General features: G+C 38.8%; 1 protein-coding gene across 1 annotated transcript in view; it reads left to right on the top strand.

Annotated features, from left to right (window-relative positions):
• Positions 1-899: 899 nt before the first annotated feature.
• Positions 900-14871, top strand: part of USP7 (ubiquitin specific peptidase 7 (herpes virus-associated)) — a 40644-nt gene continuing 26672 nt past the window's right edge. Inside the window, exons 1-5 of the mRNA XM_008949337.1 lie at positions 900-999; positions 6824-7022; positions 8532-8670; positions 9387-9475; positions 10188-10296. Coding sequence (XP_008947585.1) covers positions 957-999; positions 6824-7022; positions 8532-8670; positions 9387-9475; positions 10188-10296 — 579 coding nt within the window. The 5' untranslated portion in view covers positions 900-956. The remainder of the gene's footprint in view (positions 1000-6823; positions 7023-8531; positions 8671-9386; positions 9476-10187; positions 10297-14871) is intronic.

Below are 14871 nucleotides of genomic sequence, written 5' to 3'. Positions count from 1 at the left end.
ACCGTACACTAGTGAACGGCAGGAAAGCTCTGGGACCCTTTGCAGGGTGTCTTTGAAGCAGTGCTTGTCCTTGAGATGCCTGCAAGGGGTTATAGGATTTACAGTTTGGTGATAATAAACGGTTTATTCCAGATTATATCCACTTTCCTGTAATCATGCTGAAATGATCCTTCAGCTTTTAGTATGCAAGCCGTGGAAGGGAGGTGTTGTTCAGTTGTTGGATAAATCAGGAGGATGCTTGCTCAATTAAAGCAATGTATATTCAGAATAGTGGGGTTCTAGTTCATGGAGGTGTTTCATGTCTCATGTTTTAGTGGTGTTTACTATGTTTTAAACAGCAAAACTTAATAGCAGTGGTGACCAGAAATTGGAAAATGTAAAATGTACCTGACATGATAGCTACATGGAAATCCTCTCATGCACGTGAAAGGATATCCTTTTCATTTTTTCTCAAGTAAAATTTAAATCTTAGCATTACATTTGATTTTTCTTTTTTGTAAGCAGTAACACTGAAGAATTCATCAAGTGAATTGTTAATCTAAAAAGTCTCCTACTGGAAAATCGCATCTGTATAAAAATGTGGCACACCAGAAAAAGTAATTTAGAAGTTTGTTTTTATTTAACGAGACTTGATTATGAGATGCTGACTTTAAGGCCATTTTGAAATTTAAGAATCAATTTATAGTCTTTATATTCTGCATTAATGTGGATGTTTTGCTTCATCCATAATTTTTCATCTGCTTGAGGAATTTTACAGTTAGACGTGTACCAGTACGGTTGTACTGTAGGTGAAGTGAATACTGTTTTGCACATGTGCCATTTGTGTGTCTCATAAGTGCTACCTGAGACAGAAATGTTACTACAGCTGATTAATTTTTATTTTTTTTGTTTTAGCTGGGGATACAGATGATCCTCCAAGAATTACTCAAAATCCTGTCATTAATGGGAACGTAGCAATGGCTGACGGACATAACAATACTGAAGAAGACATGGAAGATGGTAAGTAAATATTGGATTAAAACACGTGACTTGTTGGCTTTATTTCTACAATTTTTGAGGATAAAATGGTCCATGTTCTACCCGTGTCCTCTGAACTGCAGCTCATTAAAAAAAATTAGATCCTCTGTAGTTATGTCTGCTGGTTTTCTGTTTTCATCCTTTTAACATAGCAATACAATAGGAGTAGGCATCTGAGGACTTTTTTTTTTTTCTTTCTCTTACTCTTTCTAGGTACTCATTTAAAAATTGCTGAAAGTGATACTGTCCATTGTTAGACTTTGTGGCATGTCCCTTCAAACATGCTGCAGCTGGTGCTGTGCTGAATAGTAATTTTGTCAGCTAGGCAATTTCTTCAGGACTTTAGAATCCTTATCTGCTCTCTTGTCAGGTGGCAGCTGTGATCAGTTTTTGTCTTTGTATGTTAAGTCAGTGGTAACTGTTTTGTGGGGGAACACTTTTTCTCTCCAGCTTTGATGCCCTTTTATTTGCAAATGCAAAGGAAGAATTATGTATTGGTGTCCTGTTAATAAAAGAGGAAGCGGGTTTTTGAAATCTTTTTGTTGGTCTATTAAATGAAAATAAAGGTGTACATTTTTTTTCAGTTACAGGAGATGAAATAATTTTAAAGTAGATGTGTCTGGTCTTATTTAAAGAAAGATAATAGGTTTGTAATTTGCCTAAGTCTGTAGTTATGTTTAGAGAGAATGTACAATGATAGCTCTCTTCTTAGGAGAGGATATGCGGGGGGGCACTGCTCTTATTTTGAGGAATTAAATAAAATCTAATTGGGAAAAAGGAGACAAAGTATGAGAGGGATTTGTTCCCCTCTGCTTATTTATTTCATGCTCTATTGAGAGCGTACATTCAAGACTAGGCTTAAACTTTTATTTAGATATGTACAAAACACTGAGTGAGTTTTGGTTTTTTTTTTTGGTTTTGTTTTTGAGAAAAATCAAAAGTTGAGGTTAAGGGTCAAAGGAGTTACTTCCATGTAGTCAAGGAACATATAATAAAATACTGATAAAGAAAATCCTAATGTTCCGTGAAGAGAATATGGTTTAAATTCAGGACAAAAGCTTCTCATGGTTGAACTGCCTCTGTATCTCTGGCAAAGACAAAGATTGCTATGATCAGGTTCTCTGAGTAAAGTAAGAATGAGGTTTGCTTAGCCTATGAATTTTTTTTTTGTCCGTTTGTCTGATTTCATTCAGAGGGCTTTGATTTCTTCTTGGAGTAACTAGCCGAGACTGAAATAGGAAATTGTTTTCATCAAAATTAAGTTACTTGTTATAAAAGGTGTTGAATGTCTTTGGGCCATGGTATTTGGCTGGTGGCGAGAGAAGATCACGTGGGTTGACACCAGCTGGCAAGGACAGCAATGCTGAACAGAAGCTCTCAGTAAGGATCTTTATAGGTAGAAAGCCTGGCAGTTTTTGCTGTCAAGACAGCCAGTAGACAACACGTTAGTCAATGAGTAAAAAAATCTGTTCAGAAGTCGGTGCACAAAATAAGCAAAAGGGACTTCAGCTGCAGAAGCAGCTGATGAAAGCCAGGGCATATCTCAAATGGCAAGTAATCATATGTACACCTCTTCATGCAGAATAACATTGACTTTTTAACCAGAAAGCTACTGTAAAACAGTTGATCATTTACCAAATATTTGATTCCTCTCAAAGAACTGGTTATGAAAGTGTCAAGGCAGGGAGAGAAGTATCTGAAGGAATTCAGCACACAGCTTGTGAAAGCTTCTGTGTTTGTGATGGCACTTATGTCTTTGTGGACTTTCAGTATAGTCAGGAGCTCTGGTCCACTCTGCTGTGGTACATCTTTCAGGGTTAAAATCCTGATTTTTAAGTAATACTCTAGTAGCTCCTCATTATCTTATTTGAATAAGGAGTGTCTGGCTACATCTTGGTGCTGTCGTAGCTCTGCATTGACACAGGTAGAAAGTGCTGTTATTGCAAAATATTATAATGGCAAAAACATTCCTGAAGACCTGCATCACGTATGTGGACGATGCCTCTTTTCCAAGTTTTGTGTATCAGATTAGCTGCTTGCTGTTGCATTATTTACACATCAGTGCAATTGCTCTCTTGCTGTTTGTTCACTTGCTATCCTGGCTTGCAGCATGATATACATGTGTAATAGACAGCTTGGAGATTTGCAAGACAGGAAAAAATGGAGGAAGACATTGGCCTTTTAGATAAACGTACTCTGCTTCTATTGCTGGTATTCATAGCAAGTGGAATCAATCTGAGCTGATAAAGAATGCATGAAGAGAATTTAGATACCTCCTCAGTGAAACTCTTAAGATGAGTTTAATGGTTCCTCCAAAACAGGTGAGGAGAATGATCAAAGGTTGATGCATCCAACTGGATCATAGAAACCAGCTTTCTGGCGAATTTCTGAGTTCAGGAAACCTTTGAGATGTTTTTGTTCTTCCTGCTTAGCACAAAAAGCAATGACTGGTAAGACTGGGGAAAAAAATGCAGCTCTCGATCGCCTTTGCTAGGCAACTAACGACAGGCATTGTGAAGAACACGTAATGGGGGCAGCAGTGGACCACCAACAGGACTGTCAGATAATGCTCTGTTCTCCCAAGTGGTTTGACTAGAACCTATTGTTGCTCTGTCTGATATCTTAGCAATTAAAAAGAACCACCTGAAGGAATATGTTCTGCTTTGTACAGAAAATGACTTAATGAGCCAGGTTTTGTGAGCTGGAATAGTAGCTTCTGCAAGTAAAGTTAAAAGTAATAAAACCAAGGTTTGATCAAGGTCCTGGTAAAATTTTGTTTGCAAGGGCATTAGTATTCAAAACGGCACATAGAATAAATTTGTCTTAGAAGTTAAAGTTCAAACAGAAGGTCCCTAGCTAAACATGAACTCACGGCTTTGCAATTACCTAGTGAAGTCTCATTTCTGTGAAGAATTGCAGAGGGTAGGAGGCTTGCAGAAGCATCAGTCTTGGCCATATGCTAGTATAGCATGCTGTGTTTGGATCATCATTAAAATATTCATGGAATATTCAGCCAGTTTCACCATTAATAATTCAGGTTCAGAATATTTTAATAACCTCAATGGTTATGCTACTTTAAAGGTAGCAACATTTACTAAGAGAATAAAGAAATCTGCTTTTCTCAAAGGTTCAAATGCTGAAATATGCACTTCATTCTTGAAGTGGATTGTGTTCTGTAGCTGGGTCTCTGATTTGAAGCATCTTTGGCATATCAGGGTGCTAAATGTGACATTCATCTCAGCAGTGGGAAAAATCTCTTCCACATAGCAAGTATAATCCATTGCATGTAACCACACCAAGCACTGTCAGCTGGGTCTGTTCTTTCTAGCTTGTGTTCGGGGTCACGGGTGATATTTGTAGTTCAGAGACTTGTAAAAATCTTAGTTGCCAGTCCCTACTAAATTATCCTGCTGTCAGCTGGAGTCTTTTGTTGGAGATCGGTAGACATGTCTGTGATGGTGAAGAAAGGTTTTCTTTAGTTGTGCTCAGAATACTCATCACACAATTTAAACTTCTTTCTTTTTACTATTTGTATCTGAATCTATCATACTTGCTAAAAAATATGGGCTTTGTGGAAGGCAAGGAAAGTTGTTTTAGAGGGTTGCGTTTTGTATTTTCAAAGAAACTTCTGTCTTAGGCTTGACCTATGTTATGAGGTTGCATTTTTGTGGAGTAGTAACTAGTGATCACTCGAATATTCTACTGAGAAGATATTTTACCTTTCCCTGAGGAGCTCTCAGGCACGGACTTTCCTGAAAAGAAATGAAGAAATATTGGCAGACTTTCTCTGAAGCATCTGCAGATGCTGCGTGGGCTGCCTTTTCTAGCTGACACCGTAGCAGCACTGCTGCACCCTTGTGCTGAAGTGCTCTGGAAGCTGCATCAGAGGGAGGCAGGAAGCAGACTGGGTCGGCTCATCTTTCGGGCACTCAGACCAAGCCCAGAAGTGCTTTATCTGGATTATGAACAGGGAGGTGTTCTCGAGCTGCTGTGAGATGCGTGTGGTGCTGGCTGGTGTTTAATTGCTAACTGTGTTACGGATGTTTCTGGTTCTGCCTGTCAGTTAAGTTTGAGAGTGTAGAGCTCCCTTGCATGCAGCCTGTCATAGAAGACCAGCTCTCTACTCTGTCAGCAGACAGCGAGTAGGTAAAATGGGCAGGGAACAGTTTTTAAGTAGGTGATAGACTGCTGGTTAGCTGCACTTAGATGCAGGGAAGAAAGAGCGGCAGATAATCCTTTGAACTGTTCCAGTGGTGAGGCAGCCGACAGCACAGGGTAACACGAAGGTCATTGCAGGTGCAGAGGAGAGGAAGCTGGCTTCTGCTCCAGTACTGTTACTTTCAGGAGATAACTGGGAATGCTTAGGGCTCTCTGGGCATACAGAAATGAGATCAGCTGTGTTGCTAAGATCAAGATCAGAAGTAGGACAACTGCTTGAAGAGAAAACCATTTTGCAAAGGAGAAGAATGAAATCTGTCAAAGCTCCTGGCAGCTGTGAACAAAAGTTGTTAACTTTCTGTACTGAAGTGTGTAGTCTTTACACTGTTGCAGGTTGTCAAGATTCATTTAAGTAAGGTAGTAATCGGGGCTCACTCATGTTTGTTTGTTTGTTTTTACAAATCAATCAGCACTGTCTCTGGCATGCAAAGCTTTCCAAGGGAACAACTACTTTATGAGTACAGGAGTAATACATCTGTTGTGTCCAGCGTTCCTTGTCACATCATTTGTTCTGATTTCTGGCTTGGTGTCATCGTACCTCAGTGCTTTTGGTTTCAGATGTCACTGCACATGTCACATACCTGCTTCAGCTCAGTGTCACCCATAGGTGATGGGAAAATGGCAGTGTGACTGTAGGTGCTGTCCCCTGCCCTATGTGTTGCTCAAACCTCCTCATACCCAGTAGCAAATCTTTCCATGTTACACGGGTGTTAAGTTGGAAAAAAGGAGAGGAGTGTCTTCTGCATACCCTGCACATCATCCCTGCCCTGTGAAACGGCTGGGATCAGTTGCAGGTTCTTCCTCCCTGTGTGCAGTGTGGGGCATGTCACCATGAAGAGAGCCCAGCCCTGTGCCTTCCTGAAGCTGTCGCAGTCTCCGGCACCCTGTTAGAGCTGTGTACAACAGAAGTCGAACAGATTGTGGTATATGAAGAGCTGGGGGTGTGGGAAGAAGGCAAAATTAGTTTAATTGTGTGCATCAAAATAAGCTATTTAAAAAAACATAATGTATCATTTAACTTTGTTTTAGACCACTAAAAAAATGTCTAAAATTTTTACGTACCACAAGGAACATAGGACCCTACTCTTGACTTATTCTTCAGCAAACTGGCATAAGGTTTAAAAAAAACAAAACAAAACAAAACAACAATCAACCACTGGGGTTCATACGTTTTGAAAAGATAACTGTTGCAAGCAGAAAACAACTAAATGGTGCCTTGGTATCAATAGGGCAGTTGAACAGATTGTGAAAATCCTTTGCACATCTTGGTTCGTGCAGGGAGCTAACTGAAACTGGTCTGTGAAGACACTGCTCAACAGGAAGAGTTAGAGTGGGCTGTGATTTACGTTGCAAAGCATTTCATGTCTCTGTCTTGCTGTACCTGCTGCTTTAGAGGAAACGTACAAATTATAGTGCTAAGGATTTATTTAAGCAAATAGTGTACAAAAGGCTTGTGTCTTGCAGTGATACGTTCTCCTGACTGGTGTCGCAGCGTTTTCCCAGTGAAATAACTGAAACTTGAGTTGCTGAGGAGTTCAGAGCCTCTCAGAGTGTCGGGGGGTTAAGTAATTGTGTGTGTGTGTTGCAGACACAAGCTGGCGATCAGAAGCGACGTTTCAGTTTACGGTTGAACGCTTCAACAGACTGAGTGAGTCAGTTCTCAGCCCCCCCTGCTTCGTACGGAACTTGCCCTGGAAGATCATGGTTATGCCACGGCTCTACCCGGACAGGCCGCACCAGAAGAGCGTAGGATTCTTCCTTCAGTGCAATGCTGAGTCTGATTCCACGTAAGGTCTTTTAATTACTGTACAAGTCCTCATTCGACACTGGTTAATATATATCACAAGAAATGCAAACATCTAAAAAAAAGTATTTTTCTTCAGCTTTCTGTTGGAGGAAAGAATTCTTTCAAGAGTTTAAGTCCCCTTTTACGCCACCTTTCTAAATCTCAGAGCATAGAGTAATCCTCTATTTAGCAGGAGCTAAAAGGAGCTTGTGTAGCTACAAGTTTATGGTAGAATTTAGATATATTTCTGATTGCTGGGGGGAAGTCTTTGACAGTTTTCCTGGCAAGGGGAAGTTCTGGGTTTATTTCAGGTGGAAGTGTTACTGGAGGTTCTCCGACCCTGCTGAGCTATAAATGTTGCCCTGTAAAGCGTGTGAGCAGGTAACTGCTAACGACTGAGGCAGAGGGGTGTGTGAGGCAGTCATCTCCTTCAGTGGAATTTGTCACTCATCGAGCAACATACAAACATGTACCTGTTCTTGCAGTATTGTCTGCAAATTAAAATTGGTTATCTTTGACCACAAGTTTCTGGGGCATTATTGCAGCTTACTTGCTAGAGTGCAGACCCCTCGTAGGTCCCCTTTGCAGTACAGTAACTCCGTTCTCACACCAGACCTCACACAACTTGTAGTTCACTCTGAGTAGCGAGTTGCTTTTTTCTGTCATTTTTGTAAACTAAAAGGTGAGTGTTCAGTGTAGAAGGTAAAGAATAAAATTGTGAGTGTATTAACTAGTCACAGGAGAGTTAATTCACGTGCAAGTAGTCACAGGAAAAGGATAACCTTCAAAATATCAACCAAGGTGCAGCTGGTGGAGCAAAGCAAGCAGTGATGCCTCTGCATGAGGCAGTGACAAGACCTTGTCTGAACTGATAGCCAGATTGCCTTGCACAAGTGGGATAAATTTGAACAGGAATGGTCATCAAGAAGTGCTGCTGAGAAGAATTGTTGGGGAGTTCATGTTGTGGGAGGGAGGATAGAACCTCCTCCCCCTTCCCTTAGCCAAAGGCCGTTACCATACCCTGTAGACACCAGGACTACTTTGAGTTGGCCTGTCCATCTGCATTGAAGTAGATTAGGAAAAGCCCACCTCAGAGAGCAGTTAGCTTCTTAAACCAGTGTTACTCAAAGAATCATAGAACGTCTGGGCTGGAAGGGACCTCCAAAGGTCATCTAGTCCAACCTCCCCGCCATAAGCAGGGACATCTCCAACTAGATAAGCTGCTCAAAGATACTCAAGCTACTGTTACTTGTAATTGCCTGACAGTGCTTTCTTAAGAATGCTGTTGCCCTAAGAAAAACTCCATTCCAGCTTTGCACTCATAACAAGGCTTCAGAAAGCCCCAGGGATTCATGCCCACAATAACAACCAAATCTTAACATCTAATTGGGGGAAAAAAAATCCGATAAGTGAAAGTAACATACCGAAAATTCCTAACAAAAAAGTTATTTTAATGGCTATGAAAAGCTTAGCTTTCAAGGAGTTTCAAATGTTTGTTCTGTATTTATAGGTCATGGTCTTGTCATGCACAAGCAGTTCTCAAGATAATAAACTACAAGGATGATGAAAAATCATTCAGTCGTCGCATTAGTCACTTGTTCTTTCATAAGGAAAATGACTGGGGGTTTTCCAACTTCATGGCCTGGAGTGTAAGTAACTGGACATGTGTTATTCTGTTACTAGGAAGAGCAGTTTTGTACTTCACTCCTGAATGCTGAGATACCTGTAGAAAAGGGCTTTTTTTCCAAGCTGTCACTGTTTTCTGTCATTGCTCTAGATTTTTCTTCTTCAGCTTCTTAGGAATTCTTGTACTTGATTCTTGTAGATTGTTTTAACTTGCGTTATGATTTAAATGCTTCCTCATTATTATTTTCTGCATATCTGAATGCTTGCTTTTTATTTTCACTGTGTGGTAGTCAATGTTATTCTTAAGCAATATAGATTTTCTTGCATTTCCATGTGTTCTTTGTATATATGTACAGATATTTAGTGCCCTAACAATACTAGTAAGACTTATCTTGAACTGAGACAGCTTTTTAAGCATTTTCAGAGGCTGGGCATTTAATTTTCCATCTATCTGGCATATCGTCCAGAAGAAACACATTCTTTCATTATTCTTACTATTCATAGAACTATTGCTGCAAATCTTAAAAACCAGGAACAGGTTTCCTGTATTGAAATAAAAAAAAAAATAAAGCATATTAAGCTGAAAACCAGCTTTGTTGGTGTTCTTCAGTTCTTCTGCAGTTTGTTATTACTGTTAGCTCATCCTTGGAAATCAGAAAGTTTTGTCTAGGTGGGTAGATCACTGTGGTCACATTTCAAGCTCCAGTTTTCACATTCATGTGTCATTCCTATTTTACAGGAAGTTACTGATCCTGAAAAAGGCTTTATAGAAGAGGACAAAGTTACTTTTGAAGTCTATGTACAAGCTGATGCTCCACATGGAGTGGCGTAAGTATCTTTGTTTAAAAATAAAACTAATTCTAATATTTTCCTGTTGCTTGAGTTTGTTCGAATATTGTGCGTTATGAACGTTTGTAGGTCTCATTAGACTTTCTCACTTGGTCACCTTTAACTGATGAATTTTCACGTGGCAATAATTTTCATTAGGTGCATAGAGATTTTTGTACAGGTTAAATTTCCGCTTGCATTTGTTAGCATAATGTTGTGGAACTTCAACTTCTGTATGAATTGATTTGTGATATAACACCTCTGCAAATCTAGCCTCAACATTTCTATCTTACAGCTGATAAACGTTTCAGACAGAGTCAGGTAGCTCTGCTTTGTAACTTCCATTGGTTTACAGTCTAAAACTGCCTCATCTGAGTTGTTCTGCTTCATGTTGCTTGTAAACAGAGTGGTTGTACTGAAACGTCCTTAAAAGTCCAGCTCAAGGTTCCAGTAGACATTCATAATATATAGTTTTTCTGCCATACAGAACATCTTGAAAAAAGAAAAGCTAGCAAAATCACAAGGCATTTAACTGCAAAGACTGTTGTGGCTGGCAGGCAGTAGTGAAGTGTAGTTTATTTGAACTTTAAGTAACAATGAAGAGTGGTTGCTACCTACCAGCAACGCTACCTTGGAAGAAATACTCTTTATTATAAGTAACACAGAACTATCCTTTATTTTTTTTTAAGCACTAACTATTTTTATTTTCTAGGTGGGATTCAAAGAAGCACACAGGATATGTTGGCCTGAAGAACCAGGGAGCGACTTGTTACATGAACAGTTTGTTACAGACTTTATTTTTCACAAATCAGCTACGAAAGGTAATTAATATGTGCAAGCAAATGAGTACTGATTGAAATATCCTATATGTTATTATGTTATTAAATGCTTCAAAAATGAGCTGCGTGTTCCTTTTTCCTCATTCATCCTTTCAGAGAAGTTGTGATTTACATGGTGAGGCACCTCTTACTTGAGGCTGAGTGCAGGAGGCTTGCTTTTATAGTTTGTTGACCATAAGCTTAGGGTTTTTGTGAAAGCAGGGAGTACCTGGTGAAGACCTGAGCTTAAGGGCTTTTTTTTTGACTCTATTGTGTGTTAATGTTGCTGTGAGTTGTTGCGGGGGGAAAGGGATTACTCCAAGTTTTGCAGGAGAGAGATGGAAGTAATTTCCCTTTGTTGAAGTGGTTAAAATAGAGAAGTCAATGATGCCTTCTCAACCCATAAAAAACGTAAAAAGGTAACTATGTATGACCTCTGTAGGTTATTTGTTCCATCTTTTAATTTATATTACACAGTTGAATTTTCTGTTATTATGGTTTGTGTCTGTGTAGCAATGGAAGCATTATAATTTCAGTAGTTTAAACAATGTAATTTTGTTTGCTTCATATGTTTTTTATTTACTGCAGATTTTGTTTGCTGGACGGAAGTACTGCTTTAAATACCAGCTTAATATCTCATCCAAACCCAGGATGAACTATACTAGATAATGTATCACTTTAAAATAGTGCACCAGCTGTAATGGGATAAAACCAGAGATGATGACTTGGTGTCAAAGGTTGCTGGTTGGAAAAGGGGATATACTGGGGGGAAAAAACGTAACTGGGCACTATATAGTTTATTGGAGTGTCCTGCTGATCCACATTCATAGTCTTGCACATTCTTGTGCTTAACTAGTCTGACTTAGGCTTTCTCTTCTGTATGCTAGTTGTTACATTTCCATTAAGCATTCTTTTCTCCAAAATTTCCCTTTTTACTGTACCTACTTTCCACTGTTTTATTATTATTTTTATCACTGTGGCCTCTAAGTTTCCCAGTTGGGATTTCTTTTTTCTCTTTTGCAATGTGCTGCTTACTCTGAAGCACTGCAAAATATAGCACATCAAACTCCCATAGACTGTAATTGAGATCTTAACAGTGCCATGTAAGAAATAAATACTTGACTTGTTTTACATGATGCACCTGTTTCTGTTTTTGGGAGAGGTATAATGTACTTGTTCAGTTTATCCTTCATTATAATGCCAGTGCTTTTTGCTCAGCACTCCTAATGTTTGGGCATTTTATGTTTTTGGAGAACTTCACTTTGCTCTTGAAAGAAAAATGTGTTTTTATAATAGCTACATCTAATCCAATTGAGTAGTTCCTTTCAAGACTGTCTTGTAGTCAGTAAATCAATATGTACCATGAAGTAATCTTGTTCCGTGAAGAAGAAATTCTTTTTGTGATACAGATTTGTTTCAGCTGAGCTCATATTTCCAGGCATTCTCCTGCCCTTCTGCCCCAGTCCCCAGATAAGTATCAGCTTTTAGGGAGTGTTAGTATCTGGATGTTGACCCTATAAGAAGGTTTGGTCTACTAGCTGGTACCTTTGTCTTTCTTGATGGAAATATTACTGGGCATCAGCTGAAATGCCAAATTCTCTGGTTATTCTTGAGGTTTTCAAAGCCCCTACAAACAGAACAGACTACAGTGGTAGCTCTAGACAGTTTTAATACTAATTTGCCATTATTAGAGATAGGGAAGAATCAGTAGTTATCTTGCTTGAAAAAATTGGTTTCTGTAACTTTTTTTTTTACTTTGAGTAAAATAAAATGTGTAGTCTCTCCAGTTTGCTTATCACCAATTCCATTATTTTTGTTACTTAGAAGAAATAATGATTTCTACCACTATTATTTGGAGCTTTGTTAACAGAGAAGTTGCTGTCAGGAGTAGGGCTAGGAAAGCAAGGAACAACAGCAAAGGCAAGCATGTACCTGTGGAAAGTCAGACCCTGCTGAAGCATGGGTGAGAACTGATGGAGAGGTCCTTTCTTCTTTGCTCTGTTTCCAGACAACAAATGGGAGGTTCTTGGATATTTGAAATGAGACCTCCCTTTATGAGCAACCAGGTGGCTCAGTGGTAGGGAGTAAAGCAGAGGAACTTTCTCCTCCAAGCATGCCTTTATTTGTTTGTAACTGGTTAACTGCATGCTTCAATAGAGTCCACCTAAGCCAGGGACAGTGGTAACATCTTAAATGGGTCCAGGTTTGATCTTGGACCATGTTACATGAGTCTTTCCATGTCTCCAGTCAGTACTTGTGGCTGCATCCAGTCCGTTTTAAAACTCCTTGCTGGTTCTCTTGAAATACTCCCTGCAATTCCTGAGAGCACTGCAGGATGCTCATGTGGCTGTACTAAAATCCTAAGTGCTGGTCAGGTATGTTTCTCCCTGATCTGTCTCTCCTCAGGTTATCCAACATATTTTACCTTACCTTGGGATTTCATGCACAGTATTTTCCTCCTTTCTTCAAGTAACTGTCTTGAATTTAAGCAGTGTGTTCAAGCCTATCTGTAGTATTCTTTCACCATGTAAATATCTAAAATTTTTCTCATATCTCTGTTTCTTATGGCCATTGCCTATACATGTCTCTGTCAATCTGTTGTGTTGTTTCCTGAGGGAACTCCTCAGGTGTTGCATTAGAGATTCTTCTTTTCTCCAATGGGTCAGAATGCCTCACTCCTTGATCTTGGGGTCAAGCTTTCAGAGTTTGGGAGGGTAAGGTGTAAAACCAAAGATTTGAAGAGGATCATATTTGAAAATTGGAGAAACACTTAAGCTTTGAGAAGTGGGCTTTGGTGCTACTTGTATACACAAACTAAATGAAGAACCAAAGAAAGGCTGTGTGTTAAATGTCTAGTTTGTAGTAACACACTTAGAATTGCAGAAGAAATAAACCCCATATTTTTACTTAATGGCAGCTGGAATGAAGTAGTTACAAATAACGTGTAAATTATTATTTTAATATTACTTGAGAGATATAGCAAAGGAGTCAATGCTCCAGATGGTATATGAGAAAACCAAATGGGAACCAAATGCAAAGAATCTTATTTTGATAAATTATTAAGCTATTTTGAACTCGCATTTATACCTTTTAGATGGAAGAGTCGACCAGCTGCTAGGTTGACTTTTAGCGTGCTGTGGTATCAGCTTGGTTTAAGAAGAATATTCATCATTTAAATATTTATTTCATGAAAAGGTATCAGCACTGGCTAGATCTGAATTCTTTCATTACTTGATTTTTGTATCTTATTTCTGTTTGTTTACATGTAGCAAATAACTTACAATGTATTGGGGATTTTAAAAGCATTTGTAAGATGTTAAAAACAATGACTTGGGGCTGATAATAGAGACTTGGAAGATTTGAGGCTTAGTCATTCAGCTATTTTCTACCTTCAGCCAGTGATGTCCAGCTCATAAAAGGGTTCATAAAACAGGGGCAGGGAGAGGTTAAGTTAACTCTGCAAGACACTGACTTGTTTTGATCATATTTTAAAGTAAAAAATAACTTTTGCTTGTAAAATCAAAGGTATAATTTAGTTAGTCATATTTGAACTGGAGTTGGCCCAGATCAGCATGGCTAACTAACTCTGCATTTGGATAATTAAAATAGGCAAAAAATTGAAAATAACTTTTTTAGCTTATTAGAATAGTTTTGGAATCCTATGTTCTCATCTTAGGAAAGAAATTTTCATAATCAGCATGGTCCAGCTTTACAGTAAGATGGGTGGGAAAGTAGGCTGTGGGATCTTCATTCCTGGAAATGCTCAGAACTCAACTGGATGTGACCCTGAGCAACTGGACCTGGCTTTGAACTTGGCACTGCTGTGAGCAGGAGCAGAGTGCAGAACCTACTGGGTTCTCTTCCAGATGAAATTACTATAAACTCTAAACTCTTAAATGAGTGCTTAGCTCATTAGAAAAGTTGCTAATGCAGCTACATGAGAAAATACTGATTTTTGTTCTCTTAATTTTTCTAGGCTAGCCAGATAGTTTTAGCCCGATGGACTGGCAAAAAGAATGGCTTGTAGAATTATTGAGTTCCAACAGTTAAAGCTTAGTGCTGGTGATAAAACTGAAGATGCTATTTTCTTCAATGTATTAAATTTTAAAAAGCAACCAGTTAAAGCAAGTTCTAAAATTAAAGCGGAGCACGGGGTGACTTTTTTTGTTGCCATTAGGATGAGGCTGGGCTGTTGATATTGAACTAAGACTTCTGTTAACTGTCCTTCAACCAAAAGTTGATGAATTACAGCTAATTTCCATTCATGTCTTCCTTTATATGCATAAGTGCTACCATTAACGATGTAGCTTGCAACCCACTAGAAATGAAAAATTTGGAGGTTACTAGAGTTCAGTCATGATTGTGCTTTAGATCATCTCTGTTTACTGCTAAATTTTAGAAATTAAGATTTAAAAGATGAAGTTATGTGAACTATAACAGTTGTGTAGTTAAGCAGTAGTTTCTGCCTGAATGTAAGGGCTTTGCTTTCTTTATGAAAGTGTTTGATATTTCATTTTCTACTTCATCTTACTAGTCTAGCTATTCTGCTGATAGTGTCCTTAATACTGTTCTTCAAGT

Source organism: Merops nubicus, unplaced genomic scaffold (assembly GCF_000691845.1).
Source record: "Merops nubicus isolate BGI_N331 unplaced genomic scaffold, ASM69184v1 scaffold911, whole genome shotgun sequence".
Lineage (NCBI taxonomy): Eukaryota > Metazoa > Chordata > Aves > Coraciiformes > Meropidae > Merops > Merops nubicus.
Note: the sequence above shows the minus strand (reverse complement) of the source record. Positions and strands in the feature narration are given on the sequence as shown.